An 18,211-nucleotide genomic window follows, 5' to 3' on the forward strand; every position below is an offset into this window, starting at 1 on the left:
TTGATTTACACCAATGGGGTGTGGACCAGTCAACTTCCCAGCCGGTATTTAAAGCTTGCAAACTTTCAAATCGGGAGCAAAGCCCTCTAACTGGCAGTGCCACTCTGCTGGACTGTGGCCTACCACCTATCTTATAGGGTTTGTAGATTACTCAGATGTGAACAACAAAAAATGCCTTCAGAATAATGGTAAAACTGTTTCTACACGACGGTATATTTATTTTAAAATGACTAAATAAACGACTCTCAAGTGTCCAGCTGACAGTGAATCACAAAAAAACAGCCACGGGATAAGTGTGGGCAACTTCACAAGACCGCTTTCTCAGGAACCACAAAAAAAGCTTCTTGTTGAAATGTTGGGGGGGGGGGCGGGGGCGAGCGGGCTTGCTCCTGGTTTATTATCGTTGTCGACCGGGCCGGGACACCTCAAGACCACAATTGTTCCAGCGAGAGACTGTGGACAAAAGGGAGTGCTGTCATTGGCGGCTCACGAGAAGCGGAACACGAGGGTTTGTGCCGAGTCAGGAGCACAAAGCACAGACGGGGGGAGGAGACTGCAAAGTAAGATGAGATGCCCCCGCTGTGAAGACAGGAGAGTTTGCAGGCAATGGACCGAGCAGGAAATATTTTTGGCCGATCTTTTAGCACGTTGCGGCGGTTACCAAACCCGAGGAGGCGCAGAAAGGTTTAAAATAACAGTAATTCCACCTGCACCACTGACCATGTCCATTTCCTCATGGAAGGGAAAACGGCTTTTGTTGAAGAAACACAGGCAGCAGCAGCGATGATGATGTGTTAATAACCCCATCCACTCGTAGACAATGGTACGGATTCTTGTCATTATATTAAGCCGCCTTTCGATACGGGACGCGACAAATACTGCACCTTGACAAACACAGGGGTTATTTTTTGTTTTGCGGTTGTCCAAAGTCTCAAATTAAACGGCGGTGCAGGAAACTACCAGATACATCTTTTTTGTCAATTTACACTTCTCGAAAGATCTGCCCAGTGTGTGTTTACAAGAGTTAATGAACTGCTAATCCCAGCTCTCTCCCTTGCAAAACAAGACTTTGTCCCGATGGCTCCTCACCTGGTTCCAAATAAAGGTCACCCGGTTGATTGATTGGTTGGTTTTCTTGCACAACAGTGGCTGCCGCATTTCTTTCATGCTTTTTCTCTTTTTTGAGCAAATTTGCACTGGGGCAGAGCACTTAGCTCACAATCGGGGGGGGGGGGGGAGGTCACGAGGTCAACTCTAGGACAGGGGTCGCCTGGCCTGTTAACCGTTATCTTCCTTCCAAAAGGTGTTTTATTTATTTATCTATAAACTAATCCCCGCCATGGGAATGTGGAATATCGTCAACCAGCACTGGGTCACCCTGTGGAGGATACAAATTTCGAAAACGGAGAAACCTTGACTTTCTGTTGCGCACCAACACGCTCAATTCCCCTCCCAGACCAATGAAACAAAGAACTTTGTAAACGACAAGACATTTCATCCCCCCCCTTCCTCCTCCTCCCTGGACATTACGACTCAATCCCATTGGCTCCACTGAATGTCACAGGTCACAAACGGTGGCACGCGATTGGCCGCACGCCTCTGGCCTTGGTCAGCGTTGTTGACGGGACGCACAGGAGGCAGCTGCCTAAGCTTTTGTTTGTTTGGACTTCACCCCCCCCCCGTCTCATTTTGTTGATGGACCTGCCTGCCCCCCCCCCTCTGCAGGCGTTGTTTATGCATCCCACTGCTAATTCTGCAAGGCACGAGGGAGCGCCCCCCGTTCCCGAGGCCCTGATCGCACCGCCCTTCCAGCGCAGTCGCCAGCGCCGCAGAAACAAGTTGACATTGTCACATTGGTAACGCATGATTTCGGGAAAAAAAAAAACCTTTATCAGCCCAATGCAGGCATTGCTGTTTTAAATTAAACAAATTAATGTGTGTATGCATATATATACACACACACACCGACACCCACGCACACCAATGCTGGGAGTAGTGGTGCAGTGGGTCACGCACTGCGCTACGAACCCAGCGTACCGAGTTTGATTCCCAGCTAAGATTGCTGGTGAGCGACATGTGAACCCATCCGGGACCTCCCCTAGGTTGACTCAACCTGAAATAAGTGTACCTGGTGCTAAGACTAAACATCAGCACTGGGCACACCGAGGCGACTGGGCTCAGTTCCGGCCACACCACCCCCTCTTGTTCCGTGCTGCCCTTCATAGGCGCTCACTAACAGCACGGTCCGTGGTCACAATGGTGAGCAGTAGCTACGCTGTAATCCCAGTGGACTTAGGTTCTGGACAAACACAACATTAGTGGCAAGTAGTATCTGTACCAATCCTGGGCTTCCCCCAACCTCTCGGACAACTCGGCCAGAATGAGTCGATGGGTGCAGTGTGTACACATCAGCACTTGGGCAGACAAGGCATGGTCGTGCCATGCAGCAGACCTTACCGACAACATCTACCAACAGGAGAAGGCCTCAAAAAGGGAATTTATTAAGGTGAGAATTTGCAAGTGGCGGTGGAAAAAAAAAACTGTGAGCATGCAACGCCCAGGTTGGAACTCCCGCCGCTGATCCTAGCTGGGGACTTTCGGAAAAATTTCAGTTTTTCTTGCGGCTCAAGCGTGCAGCGCTGGACTCGCGAAAAACAATGGACGTGCCCCCTCACGTACCGAGGCTAATTTCCAAGCAACTCCCCCTCGAGCCAAGCGCAACAACAGAAGAGCGAGCGGAGTCCCCCTGGCGATCGCAAAGACGTGAGGGGAGGGGGTGTGACCGACCCTCTGCCGCCGCGGGACGATCGGCGCGGTCGGTCACGTGCGGCGTGAAAGAAGTTCAACGCACGTACGTACGTACGGGAAACACTACGCAGTGCCCTCACAACAGCGGTTAGACGGGCGAGGTCACTGGGCTTGTTGTAGGCCGTCGCTTAAGACTACACTTGTTTCGCCCGGCCTACACTTCCCCACGTATGACCAGTGCAACTCTGGACTTTTGTAAGTATTTATTTTTACTAACTTCGTGCATGGCGGACTGAGATCTGTGGATGAATTGCGCCTCATAAATGTAATATATGATTATCATCACATGCGACCGTGCACCGTAACTCTGCCGCCAGCGTGCTGCTCCTCTGCCCCGCACGACGTTTCAAAATCGATTTTACAGCTCCGAGTAAGGTACAGATGGAGGTACAGGGTAAGGTACAGAGATGGGGTCCATCTCTGTACCTTACCCGGAGCACGTCAGTGACCACCATATATAAATATAAACAAACCAGCTATCGGTGGATATCGCACATCGGCCCGCAGTGTTACTTCCACGGTAGCTCTGCAAGTTGTGCCGCGTTTGGCACACATGTGAACGTTTGGCACAGCTGGGAACGTGGCGATGCAGAGGGTGCGGTTTGGTTGATCCCCATTGAAAGACTCTTCCCACCCTGCAGGGCCGATGAGGTACCACGTGGTGGGCAGAGGACAACAAATTGGATGTTGAACTATCTGCGTGGTCGTTCCTTTCATTGTCCGTCCCACCCCCACCCCTCCTCCTTATTCGCGAGTATTTTCTCCAGGCAACCACGTGAGTGAAACAAAGCTCAAGGCCAAAATCACAAAGAGGGCCCTGCTGAGAAGTAGATCTCGAGGCTCGGCGAGGCGTCGTCAAGCACATATTTATACATTAAGAGTCTCGTCGCTGGGTCTCGAGGTTGAATTTAAAGAGATTCCTGCCACTGGGATGTTTGTCCATTTCTTTTGTAATGAGCGTTATGAATCGTGAAGAACAAAAAAAACCCGCCACCGTGCGTACGAAGGGAAAAGCATTGAAAAAAATACCCACAAAAGGGTCACCAGCCCACTTGCTGTGCTGCCTTCCGTTGCCAGTACCACCCCCCTCACACCTCTCTGCTCGATCCACAAAAAGCCCACGCTGGCAACACGCCGCTGCCGTGCTACAAGTGTGCAAACGCTGCCACACGCGTGGAAAGCGCCGACCCCTGACCTACAAGACACCGTCAATCTCACACGGCGGGGCGGTGGTGGGGGAGGGGGCGGGGCTCCAACGCCGACCTGGGTGGAGAGCGTGGGCCCACTCGGGCTGCTCTCGAATCGCACGAAGCACACTTCACCGGCGGAACATTTAACAGCGGGCCCACTTCTCCGCTTACCTCTGACGATCAAGCGTGAGCGCGTCGTTCAGCTCAAGGGCCCAAGCGCGGCGACCGCGGGACGATTTAGTGCCGAACTCCAATCACTTTCCACCAATTTTTGTTGGTCGAAAAGCAAACGATTGACATGTGCGTGGAATGACTTGACTGCCCTTTGTTTTGCCTGGAGGGTGAGAGGGCCCCCCATTAGGAGCAACCGTCTCTTGGCCACTGGGAATTTTAACGAGTAATTTATTTCAATATGCAACATGCAGCCACCGCCGCACAGTATCCGCTGGCTCTCGAAGACAGACAACGACTCAGAGGCGCGAGGAGGAACCACACACAGGCGGGCAAGCCGGCGCTACCAACAATTGCTCGAGCTCTGCGATCCTCTAATTAATGAGTGCTTACAGGCGAGAGAAAATCGGAACACCCGGAGAAAGCGCCCACTGTCGTGCGAGGGGGCAACACTTTATCCCATACAGACGGAACAGGCGGAGTACACATTTGCTGTACCACCTGCCAACGCCTGTAGACTCCAAAAACCGAGATAAAGGGGCTGTGCGTCTCTGGCACACAATGGGCGACTCACCTGAATGATTGAGGGCGTCTCTGTTTATAGTGGGCTGGTGACTCAAGGTTAGGGGAGGGGGCTCATCGTGCCATGGGAGTTTAAGTGTACGAGGCGAGAAGATGTCCTTGTGGCACGACCCTCGGGCCGCGCGGCACAATGCCGCGTCACGGAACGGCTCCGGGTGTATGCCACCGACAAAGAACGATGGGGAACCAGGAAGAGGGGACTTCGTTAACCAACCCCAGAAGATGGCCACTCATTTATTCTCCGCAACGGAGTCATCCTGCCGTGCGCCAATCGTGCGATATAGTCGACACATTGTGTAAGCCCTCCGCAAACTAAACTGGGTCGTCCAATTAAAGCAAAAGAAAATTGGTTGTGTTTGTGCCGTCCTTGGTGACCGAGCCGCGACCTTTGAACTCGCCACGCTTGAGACTGTGGCTCAATCACAAGGGGTGATGGGGCAGCTGGATTTGAACCCAGCCCCCCTATTAAGCAGCGTGACTCCGTATCTCTGACACGGGCGCCTCTCTGCTTCCTGACGCAAGCCAGCCGCCTCCTCCTCCCAAAGCGCGCGTGTTAACATTCACATAACCAACAGCCTCGCTCAACCGTACAATGTGTCGGTGACAAGAGTGAACAGCAGGAGACAGATAGAGATTGGGTATGACTGACATTGAAAAGGCGTCCGGTTGAAGGCCCCGAAGCTCTGACTCTACCTTATCTACGATGGAATGCATCCTCACAGTCGCCATGACCACGTTGTAAACACTGCTATTTACAAGGACCCCCACCCTCCCCACCCCGCCACTTACGCGATAACTTTCTTGCGCTTATTTCAAGAATGCGAGGTTTTACGTCCGTTTCAGACAAACGCAAAGGTTGAACCGGCCAGGAGGTGCTTTGGTTAAAGCGCCTGACTCACAGTTGGAAGAATGCGAGTTGGGGATCAATAAAAATGACCTTTGAGAAGTTAACGGCTGTCCTAAATATAAAACAACAGCAAACACATTGATTGAGCTTGACCCGTGTGCTCATTTGCAGGAAGAGGAACGTGAGCCGATAAGAGAAGGCGGACACCGCTCGAACGACCCACAATATTGGTCTTTAAGGTGGCCGATTAACCGGGCACGGTGCGACCGGCGTTTCTTTTTGTTAATATATTTTTTCGCGACTGTGATCTATTTACCCAGGAAAATATATTGCTGCACAGAACTGAAAAGAAGCCAGGTTATCATGTATGTTGAACTTCTTTCGCACTGTACGTAGCCAACCGTGTTCATCGGTAGTGCGGGAGGACAAACTAAAACGCACAATAGAAATTAGTTTTCAATCCAGATGATTTCAAAGCGCAAAGCTCCAGTGGGGCCTTCCTAATATCGGAAGGAAGAGCCTTCCAGACTGCCGCAGATTTCAGAAATCAAACAAACAAGCGAACATACCGGAGAAAGTTCCAGAGAAGACGCCAGGAGCGTGGTTGACGAAGCTCTCGATGATGGCACCGGGTTTGCGGGCCCGGCTGTGGGCTGACGGCGCCGGTGCCGCCACCGCCGTGCTAGCCGGCGCTTGCGTCGAAGTCTGCCGGGTGTGGAGCAGAGGAAGTAGAGAACACGCACACACACACGCGCGCGCGTCAATGTTTATATTCGGTTTTCCAGACGATGCGCCACGGAGATTTACCACCTCTCTAAGTCAGCGTTTCTCCTTGCAACCGGCAAGCATGGGCAGTGTTCACACCCCTAAGGTTGGCTGAAAGTCAGAGATGGAAACTCCACATTCCCACGGCAGGTGTGCCAGTCACTCCAGTCACTCCGTAGAACAATTTCCTGTCAACTTCCCCCACAAGGGTGGTACTTGTGTCATGCGGAGCAGTGGGGATGTGAGTGGAGCATGCTCATGCCAGTGACACACAGCGGGAAGAGGATCAAACACACACTTTAGATAATTTACGTACGTCATTGTGAATTATTGTTTCGTGTCCACGTGGGGTGACAACCGCGCTGCCTAATTTTGGGAACAATTTTTTGTTTTGAAAAATCTGGCAGGACCCTCCTGAAAAAAAATCTTAAGATAGGGTGATGATTTCCTTGATAAAAACAAATATAAAAATAACAATAAATATGACAACCAATGATATTATAACTACCTCTTCAATAAACGGCATTATTAATAGTGATAGTAATTTGAATTTAAATTGGATCTGAAAGCAAAAGAACTCCAGGCACTGTTGAACAAATAAATTAAACGCCGAAACAAAAGGGAAAATACTAAAATAAAAAGAACAAAATAAAAAAATTAAAATTACAAAAAAAATTAAAATTACAAAATAAAAAAATTCAAATTACTAAATAAATAAAAATAAAAACTGGAACAACGATTGGGCAGTGTGCGACAAGTGCCGATCACCAGGCATGTGTCAACCACCGCCGGCCACATAATAAGAATAATAATAACATCACGTAACACGTGGGGGTGCATTACAACAACAATTTACATTCCTAATCGGAACAATGGTACAACCTACGCCCGCATAACTCTTGTTGCAAAACAAATTATAATTTTCATGAACTTCCTCGCCACGCACGAAGGTGCCCCCCACCCCCCCCCCCCACGGCTGTGTTGCCCTATTTGGGGGGTGGAGGTTAGGAGGCTGGGGAGGGGGACGTGGGAAGGGATGGAGGATATAGGGCCAAAGTTGGTGATGCAAATGCAAATCACCCCGACTGCATCGCGGTTCTAAACCCGTCTCTAGCCCAGCTATACCCAGGCTCCGGCACGCATGCTCCCAGATAGTTATGACGACGCAGCTTGAGTGCTCAACTCGGTCGGAAGCAGCTATAGTGGCCTCAAACCCATTCTAGATTTGAAGCTTTCGTGACTGCAAGGATTCATACTCTTAGGTTTTTTTGGTAAAGTCACGTAGGTAAAAAATTGAAATTTAAATTAATAAAAAAAAATCGACGTTTCGGAGGCTGTATCAAGTGATACAGCCAGATTTGCTGTATCACTTGATACAGCAAATCTAGCTGTGACGGTCCCACCTGATGACGGAGACTTGTGTTGCCTCCGAAACGTCGTGATTTAAAAATTATTTTATTTTTATTAATTTTAATTTTTTACCTACGTGACTTTACCGAAAAAATGAAGAGTATGCCTCAAACCCAGTTTCATTGTCTGCCGCGAATGGGTTTTTTAACCACCGACTGTGCAGCGTTATGCATATCAAGATCTACTGCTGTGTGTGTGCGCTACAATCCGGTAGTAAAAATACCAAGACAGATGAGCCTCCTTTGCATACACTCGTCGGAGGTTCTCAACAGGCATTTACAACGTGCGATAACTCCGGTCAATGAAAGTGGCTGCTGCGGAAACACATTTGCGATGTACGCTGTGTGTGTGTGTTTTATTTGTAACCAAAACTGAGTTAAAAAAATGTTCATGATACCGGGCGATATAAAACCCACCTTTGACACCAAAGCCTCTGTTTGTACGATGAGGTTCCCCGATTTGACGTATTGTGTCATGCCTATTGCAATCATTGCCGTTCCAAGACATATGGTGGGCTGCTTCACTTCACGAACGGGCTGACAAGCAAGCCCATTTCCATTATTCTTGTTTGTATTTATTGTGTTTTGTTCCAAGCAAAAGGAGTGGGTTCAATTTAAAAGTTGGTCCGTGACTGATGGTCCAAAACCTAATACCTCTGCTCGCGCTGGGTTCGTAACGCCCGCGATGCCGTTCGACGGAGCCTCGCAGCTTGTGAACTTAAATTGTAATTAATTAGGGTTTGCTCTGGACCATCAGCTGCGTAAACATGATGGGGATAATCGTGGCCTGAAGCACTGGATATGCAGCAGCTATTTCGTGTTTACACGCTGTAAGCTACACTGGTACGCGCGCGTTTCGAGGGGAAACCGCAATGTTTCGAGAATTAAGTGAATTACTTTAGAAATGTCTCCGTAATACTTATCAATAGGTGTTCACGACACAATTCGGCAAAGTTACTGCTTTGTTATTGACAAGACACAAGCAGTCGGCACATCTAATCTCTCGCCCCGAAAGTGCATTGTTCACCCATCAACCACCGCCAATAAAAATGCGCTTGACCAAAATAAACAAAGCAATTCATTATTTAAATGACGGAATTTTGAGAAACTACGTCACGCAAACTCATCGCGCAGGAGGCCAAACGGTTTCGCTGCTACGCGCACTTTCTCGGAAACGTCACGCCGGTAGCGGCGGTGGTGCGCGGTGGTGCGCGGTGGTGCGTGGAGGTGCGGGGGGGGGTCCAGCTTGAGACCCCCCAGCGGTTCGTGCCCACGACTCCCCGTGCTTGTGGGTGGGTTGGTGTGGAGGGGACGACCTTTCGGACTCAGCTCCGCCGATCGAGCGATGGTGTCGCTCGAGCTCAAGGCATGCGTGCTTGCTCGCTCATTAGATATGCGCCCCCTCAAGCCGGAGGATCATGATTCGGACTTGGGAAGAGGCCCAAACGTCTTTTGGATACCCCGCGCCAGCGCTTCACGCCATGACCTAGTCACAGAAAAATTTGGACGCACTGCCAGCGCCGTATTCTTTTATAAATTTTGTTTTTACTTTTGTGGGTTATTGCTCGTGCGTGGGCATCACAAGTGGAAACTTTCAGTCAGATGTTGCACCTGGTTTTGCGCCCGCTGTGATGGCGGCGGCGGCGGTGGGGGGGGGAAGGAATGCCACTGTGTGGGGCTTCTTCTTGTTGGAACTCGCAGTCCGCGGGCTCCACACCGCACCGATTGTCAAGGCGTCGCCGCGTATGATGCTCATGATTACAATCAGGAGCTCGCTTATTAATGACGCAGCCGGGATAATCGGGGGACCCTCCGAGCGCCGAGCCGGCACCGTCCTCCGGATGCGGCCTTTGTGTCGGACACCTGCGCTGCTTGCGCCAGGTGCTCAAGCGTTGTTGTTGTTATTGTTGTCATGGGACCTTTTCGCCAGTATCAAAGTATGAAAAATAATAGGTATTACCAGAGCATGGTTAATGCGGGCTTGATTCCTTGCAAAAGGTGTCTATTTGGTGTTTGACCATCTTAACACGTCCTGTTTTATTGCCAGAAAGGGTAAAACCTCTTCTCGTTGTTGTGGGCCGTCGCGTCGGATCGACAACGCCTGTCTGAGAGAAAGCTCTTTTGTTACATCTATGTTTCTTCACAGGTCTGAAGTGTAATTAGCCGATGGCGTCAGCCCGGTCGGCAATGACCGCACGAAAAACGACAAAAATACAATCTGGTTTGTCTCTTAATTCTGCCGAGGCGATTCCGAGAGCCAAGGGGTCGCTTACAACGGTAGCGGCACACCCCGCGCATTTGTAAAGAGAAACATAACTCCCTCGCGTAGGCTGCCGATTGTTAAAGTGAGCGGCGAGCGTCAGGTCACGCTAAACGCGAGCGCGCACTAGCGCGACGGGTTTCTCGAAATGAGCGTGTGGTTGGTCTTACTCGGCCCATCGCACGCCTCTTCCGACTTCGCAGATGCAGCGGCCGGAAGTGAAGCAGTGTATTCAACTCCAAAGAAAAGCGCGTTTTAATCGTAATAATGTAAATGTGTAAGGCTCGTTTCATCCCAAGATCCCACTGCGTCCCCTGTTTGGAAAGCAGGAAATGAAGAAGGCCTGCAGGGTAAACGGCCAAAACGCGGAGGGGTAATAGCAAATTTAAAGAGGTGATTCTAGATTTGAAGCTTTCGTGACTGCAAGGATTCATACTCTTAGGTTTTTTCGGTAAAGTCACGTAGGTGAAAATTATAATAAAATAATAATAGAAATAAAATAATAAATCACGACGTTTCGGAGGCAACACAAGTCTCCGTCATCAGGTGGGACCGTCACAGCTAAATTTACTGTATCAAGATACAGTAAATTTAGCTGTAAATTTAGCTGTGATACAGTAAATTTAGCTGTGACGGTCCCACATGATGACGGAGACTTGTGTTGCCTCCGAAACGTCGTGATTTATTATTTTATTTCTATTATTATTTATATTATTTTTTTATTATAATTTTACCTACGTGACTTTATCGAAAAAAACTTAAGAGTATTAAAGAGGTGAGTTTTCAAGACAGACTTCAATATATCAAACGACTCCGATTGTCTTACTAGCAAAGGGCAAAACGTCCCAAAGCGTTGCGAGCTGCACTGGCGAAAGCCCCATCACCCCTGCAGGAAATCAGCCTTGACCTCGGAGTACTGAGAAGACTATGGATCCCAAGATCTCAGCGACCTCGTTAGAGTGTGCGGACGGATCAGCAGTTTTTAGTATTCATGCTAAAAAACTCGGCTTTCATAAGTGGCCACGGACACGCTCCCGGGCATGGCTAAGGTAATCATTAATCATAATTAATAATGAGAATGAAAGTTTCTGAGTGCCTGACGGCACAGGCCGCAGTGCAATTGCCTCTTGAGCCGGAGCATGTCGGAGACAACTTGCATCGCCTCCTGTGAGTCACGACGTTGCCCTCCCCCCCCCCACTTCGCGCCTCTCCACACCCCTTAGTAAAATATCAATTTTGGACCATTCCCACCAGCCCAGCTGATCACGTGTTACACCCGGTGCCAAATTGCGGGAGCGCAAATTGGCGTTTCGATACATTTCAGTCGCTCGAAACAAAATATTGGCAAGCCTTGTGTCTGCAGAAGTTGGAAACGACCGATTATAGCCTGACATCTGGATTTAAAGACCCTTGTTTTTTTGGAGTGTGGCCGTGCTGCGCATTGACCATTCTTGAGCACGAGGGGCAATTTGAGGCTCGTGTGCAATGGGCAATTATCGACACGGTAATAGCCTTGTGCGCGACACCCTGGTCGGGTGATGGAATCTGATGGAATCTCACCCGACCAGGGGCGGGCCTGGGCAGGGTGATTTACAAAACTCAAAATGGAATCGATGACCTCGGGATGTTGTCCTCACCCGGTTAATTTTATTTTTTCGTGAAATGAGAAATGAAGCCCGGCCGAGCTACAGGAGTCGGCAGAACAACACGCCTCCTTGGCAGCCTAGTTTAGTGGCTTGACGCTGATACTCTTTAGACGTACTTCAGAATGCGCTCCGCACCATGATGAAAGGAAGCTGCGGCATACTAGTACCCGACGCTTTGTGCAGGTCAGCAGTGGTTTTCTTTGGGAGACAATGGAATCCACCGTAGCAATGTCACCACTCAAAAAGGGTGCAGAGTACTGTTCTGATGTAATGTTAGTGGGAAGGGCACTTTGACTTTTGGGCTGTAAATAACTACCAAGTAAACCAGACAATGCTGGGTCAACGTTGGTTGGATCTGTTGGAACTTTCCATGGTTACTGGGTAGTCTGGTTGATGACTATCATTTTATATTGTCACATCATTGAATTACGGCCTGTATATAATACAGTGACCACATTTACGATGGTGATGATGATGATGTAGACGATGACAAAAAGGGAACAATCACAGCGGTGGACAAAACGCCGCCCCACGACGGCACCGCCTACTTACGTGGGCCGCAGCTGGCGTGGGTGGCGGCCCGCAAGGACAGCTCTGATTGGCCGCCCGAGCCGCGTGCCACGCCTGATTGGACATCCTGCCGAAGTGGGGCGCGGGGGCCTGCGCGGGCGACGAGGTGCCGCCTGGCTGCTGCTGCTGCTGCTGTTGCCGCTGCCCGGCCAAGTGGCTCAGGGAGAACGCCGGATGGCCCGAGGAGCCGGCGTGCTGAACGGCGGCCGGCAGCTGGTGGCGCGCCGACAGCTGATGAGCGGCCTGCGCCTGGAGGGCCGCCGCGGGGAGGTGGTGGCCGGGCGAGCCGTGGTGGCCCGCCGGCGGCACCGCCCGCTGGTGCTGGGGGACGAAGGGAGGGACGCCGCCGGCCGACGCGCTGGACCCGGACGCCTGGTGGCCCCCGGTGAAGGAAGACGAGGAGGTGGAGGAGGAGGCGGCGGAGCGGTTCTGGCGCTGGTGGCAGGCGTGCAGGCAGCCCGTGGCGTGCGAGTGCGCGCGCGGGTCCCGCGAGTAGCGCTGGAAGCGCGGGTCGCGGGGAGCGCCGTGATGGTGGTGGTGGTGGTGGTGATGGTGGTGGTGGTGATGGTGGCTGTGCGGCTGCTGCTGCTGCTGTTGCTGCTGCTGCTGCTGCTGTTGCCGTTGCTGCTGCTGCTGCTGGTGTTGCTGGGGAGCCAGCTGGAGTTGCACGAACATCATGTGATCTCCGACGCGCAGGGCGAGGGTCAAAGGTGAGCGGCCTGACAGGAAGTCACTGACCTGCGAAGGGTAAACAACAAACAGAAGGATGAGCAATGGCGATCAAAATAACTAACACATCACGATGATAGCGCCTCATTATTTGGTGGGCAAAGTGACCGCACAACAGATTCGCCATATTCACTGTGGCTCTGGCACTTATGTCTGTGTATTGTTTCAAAATACAACAGACTCTCAATAATAATTCCAATCCAAGGGCTACATAACGACGAGTCATTACCTCACGAGACGTGCGGCTCTCATTTCAGAGATGGATTGGGGCTTTGTTAAAAAGGACACGTTGCTTAGTGTTTAAACACCAAGAACAACCTCACAGTATGAATTGGTCATGTTTAGTTCATCCGTGTGCTAACCCATTTTAGTACTGTCTTGGTAGCAGTGCACAAAGCACAATAACGCTGTTGCCTTAAAAAAAACAATATTTAATAGGCGACATTTCAGGCATTTCCTGTAATGGCACTGATACATTTTTATTTTATTTTAAGGCCGGAGTGTTCGTGATGAATGTGTTGAGTTTTCATTCGAATAAGTGCAATATTGAGAATACCGAACATAAAAAAGAAAAATCATTAGATGCGATGCCATCAATTACTATCGAATGAATATATTAAAGCCAAGCACCCCTCTTGCCCAAATTAATGTTGGGCAGTGCTCATCGTTGCCGGAAGACTGGGGGGCCAGCCGTGGAAAATTCCACATTCCCGTGACTGGTTGCCAATGTTTCCATGGAACAACCATTTGAAGGCTTCCAAAAAAGACAAAGTGGTATTCATTTTAGTGACCTCGGATGAATGATTAGCCGAGTCGACCCCTGACCTGGGTTTGAACTCATGACCCTTCCATTTACGAGTCACGTGCCCTCTTGAACCACCCGACAAGCAAATAAACGGATTAATTCATCGCGCATTTAGAAATATTGAAATAGAGCGAGTGTAAAACACGCCCCCAAATGTCATTACTTTTCTCCATTTTAACCGTGAACATCTGCACAGCGGCATTTCCAGAAAGGAAAGAAATCCAAGAGGCGTCTGAGACGTGGTCGCAGACGAGGCGTCTGTGACGTGGTCGCAGACGAAACGTCACACACGCTTTCTCACCGAACCCGTTTTCGCAGATTTCGCATCGATAACGCAATTCTAGGTGGCGTCGAATAATACATCAACTGACCATCAACGGTCAACGCCAAGTGGCTGTAATCTACAACAGGACAATAATGCCCGTGTCCTCAGCGGCAACAAATACCAGACGTTGCATACGACGCAGAGTGACCAACCGTTTATTAAGAGGGTGGTCATTAAAAAAAAAACCCTGAACAACAGCAGTACGTACGTGTGTTCTTTACAAACACTGTTAATGTTATCAACTCTATCCACATGCTGTGTTAGTAGGGGTCTCGGAACTACGTCACTACACTGCTTCTCGGCAGTGCTGACTCAGTGCTCCGACGCGGCTATTACGAGCTCAATTCGTTACATCCCAAAATATTTTTCCACCTGATTTACAATAGAGTAAATTAAGTCCAAAGTGGTGGATCAGTGATGGACTTGGCTAATCATTTTGGGGTGCGGTCTCTAAAAATTATTACCACTTCGTCTGCTAGAAGTCAGACAGTGGTTTGGGTTTCCTTGGCTTCTGCCATTGGAATGTGGGCTCCATGGTGGCGAGATGTTAACTACCTCGCCTGGTATACAGGAGGTCTCGGGTTTGATCCCAACCCTGATGCCTGCTGTATATTTGGAGTTTGCACATCTCTCTCCCCCATGGTCATGTGGATTTTTCTTCGGATCCTCAGGTTTTTCCCTCCACATTTAGAAACATGCGTTTAGAGTATTTTGCCACGTGAAAAGCCACTTCATTGGGCTATTAATTGTGGCCAGGTTGTTTTGTAAAAAGAGCTATACAGATGGTAAAATAAAAATGGTATTTAATCGTTTAATAATCAAAATAGTTTAAATCATTTTAGAATATTCCAGCAATTGCTCAGTGCGCTCAACGGAAAATGAGGGCCACACAACGATAGGTTGGACGAGGGATGTTTTGCGTTGTCACCTTTCGTTTAGAACCAGAAACTCGGCGACACGTCCCAATGGTGTGACCGGTCACAAAATCGACTTTCCGCTCGTGAGACCACTGCCGGAGGCCCTGGGATCACCGCGAGTTTGAACGTCGTGATTAACAACGGCAAAATACTTTCAGAACTCCTCTTCTTCCCCCTGTTTTGCATGTCTACCGCACACGCGTGGGTCACGCGTGTACACACGCCCACACACGTGCAACACCCATGCCTACGCGCGCACGTACACAAGGAAGTGCATTTGTTTTTTGGTTCACACGCTCATTCGGCCCTGCTCCTGTTTACGAACTCTTAAACAACAACAACGAAGGTACGGGCCCACGCAGCCGACAACGCGGTGCCTGTGTGCTGGCTTCTTTACTCGTGCGTAGCATTCCAACCGGTGGCGCCCAAGCCTCAATTGCAGTTTTAGATCCTACGTGGCGTGGCACACTGCACGTGGGTCACTGGATCGCAGGAAGATCGTAAGTGTGCGCGAGGCATCCGAACGCGGGGCTACGGCGTTTTCTCTGGGTATGCCAAAGTATCCTCCCCATGTACAAAATGAATTGGTAAAATAGCAAAACTAAAAAGCCTTCTTATAGAGTATCCGGGGCACCCAGTGGGGCTTTTCGAGACAACTGTATGACATCGCAGGGTTATTGTTAGGCACTCACTGAACCAGCTTCGGGTGACCTAGTTGGCCTCTTGAGCTATGGGAACATGGAGCTGATACGCGTCCCCAGTGTCTCAGTTCTAAGGGAGCCAGGTTTCAGGTCACGATGAAGGCTCACAGTGGGACATTCGCGGGTTCACTCCAGCCATCAAAACGACGCTCGAGAGAGGGGGCCCACAGGCGGTTCGGGAGATTCATAATTTGCTTCGTCAAATTGGTTAGTCGGCACAGTCAAGATTCAGGGTTCAAATCAGATTCGGCGGCCAGCCCGACGAGATGAAGCAGCATTCTCAAACGAAGGGATGGTGGCCGACGATCAAAGAATGAATCGCGGAGTGGCAGCCAAGCAATGGAAACGCGCCCGACAGAAACATCTACCGAGGGAATGGAGCACCGGAATGGAGTCCTGCTATTTTGTGCAGATCCAAGGTGGATTATTACATTGCAGGATCGCGAGAGATGGCAACCGATTTTGGGAGGCGAGGCCTTCGTTCGGCAGTAGATTGATGATGGCGAACTATGGCGCTAATGACATGAACGAAAACAAACTTCCGAATAAAGAAATAAAATATAGAAGTTGAGTTTCGAAATGCAGTGTGTTCTGTCGTCTCATTCTAAAACTATTTTTTCCACCCATCCTAAATGGCCATGCAAATTGGACCAATATTATTGAAAACAGAAGGAGCGGGGCAAGTCTGAAAACGCCGAGGCTAAATGGAGCAGCAGCCCGTTCCCTTGCGGTTCAGCGCGTGCGGAACCATCGCCGAGCGCGGGTCACCGTGACCAGGTCACCGCCGGCAGCTTGTGGACAGGTCACCGTTGATGCAGAGCTCCGCAGAGCTCCGCAGAGATGGAGCAATTACCGTAGCCGCACCGCGCGCTGCTCCCCGGGGCGATGGCAACGCTCGCCCCAACATCCACACTTTCAACGTCATCCTGCCGGATGCCAACGTCGGTCATTCTCAATCTGCTGCTGGGATGATTCAAATACATTTCTGGCTCCATATTTAATGTCATCTCACTTATCACGCGTTCCCTCCCTCTCTTTGCGCGTTTCCTTTTTTGTGTAGATTTTTGTATTTCATGACCGCTAATTATATCCCAATTGCGCAAATGTGGGAGTGGAAGTTATGAGATGAAATGTGCTTCTGAATATCGAATAATCAAGGGAAGTATTTGTGTGTCGGCATGACGCGTTCCAGAACTGCTTTTTGGTGAAGTCAAGTGAACCGGTTCTTGCTCCCCGTTTCAAAGACAAGACAGCGTTTCTTCACACTCTGAAAAAGCTGCCCCCATCATCCAATGCGGTCACGAACCTTAGAGAAATATTGCACCAAGTAAAACCAACCAGTTAAAATTCTTCAAGAGCAAATAAACATTTCAAAATACCTAACATCTTAATTACATTTTTAATGCATACAGCAAGGCTTTCCATGTAAATTTTTTTTTTTTAAATGATACACAATACACACATTACGCATTCATTGGTGACTACCCTCATACAATTCTGTTCACTGGAGCACCCACGTTTGATAAACGGTGGCTTTGAACCCAGATTGAAGCCCTGGGTCTCAGTAGTTCTGACTCGACAACCAACAACTCCACTACCCACCCCCTGCGCCACCACCCAAGCTGCTCTGCTTTCCCCTGTGCTGGTCGACGCTTCACGCAGCCTACAGACACCGCTGACGATCTTTTGTGAAGAGCAGCTTCGTCGAATTCCTCCAGTTGCGAATAAATATTATTCCGATGCTCCCTCCGTCCCCCCTCCCCTCCGCCGTAGATACCAGCCAGGGCCACGGGCACCACATTAATAATACGTCTACATAAAATAGACGACGCTACGCATGCATTACTCACTTATTTTCTTTCTGACATCATCCGCACACAAGCCCCCTTTAAAAGTGTTGAGGCGAGTATGATTAGCGAGCGTCTATTAAGGCGTGCGTGACACAGGCAGAGGCCTCCGTCTCGCCGGACCAACCAAACACGGGGGAGGAACTCATTCGTATGGGGACCACCAAAGTGGAAACAGAATGACAAAAAAAACCACAACAACCGCACGTAGGAATGACAGATTACAGTTTCTCTGATCCGCAGGAAATGACAGCAAATGTGAGCGGACCTTTACGAAGCGGTGGTTTTTAAGAGAGCGCTAAAAATCCGAGGAAGCAATGGAAATCTGCAGAAGCACAATCCAACACGACTGAACCTTGTCGCTCGTCTCCCGGCTTTGATGAACAATCCATGCCACCAGAGTGGATTGTTAAAACCAGGCAAATGTGCCTCCTCTACGTCAACTTGGCATAAAATAAAGAACCTAGTCTGGTGACACTGGTCATCGTGAGCACTGGGAAGAAACGCACGTGGACTGGGCGTGCGTTCTGAGCACACAAAGCCCCTCGTGTGATGTACCAGCCCTAATAGGCACTCGATAACAACATAGCCCATGAGCCAAGGGGGCGCGGTCTTGGTCGGTACAGTCTGAGATGCCAA

At 49.9% G+C, this 18,211-nt stretch overlaps 1 protein-coding gene across 1 annotated transcript in view; it reads right to left on the bottom strand.

Moving 5' to 3' along the window:
• The window catches only part of LOC144947679 (midnolin-like), a 116,252-nt gene that overhangs the window by 39,540 nt on the left and 58,501 nt on the right, over nt 1–18,211 (bottom strand). The window contains exons 4-5 of the mRNA XM_078876951.1: nt 12,231–12,986; nt 6,168–6,303 (exon numbers count right to left, since the gene is read on the bottom strand). Of these exons, the coding sequence (XP_078733077.1) occupies nt 6,168–6,303; nt 12,231–12,986 (892 nt within the window). The remainder of the gene's footprint in view (nt 1–6,167; nt 6,304–12,230; nt 12,987–18,211) is intronic.

Source organism: Lampetra fluviatilis, chromosome 46 (genome assembly GCF_964198595.1).
Source record: "Lampetra fluviatilis chromosome 46, kcLamFluv1.1, whole genome shotgun sequence".
NCBI lineage: Eukaryota > Metazoa > Chordata > Hyperoartia > Petromyzontiformes > Petromyzontidae > Lampetra > Lampetra fluviatilis.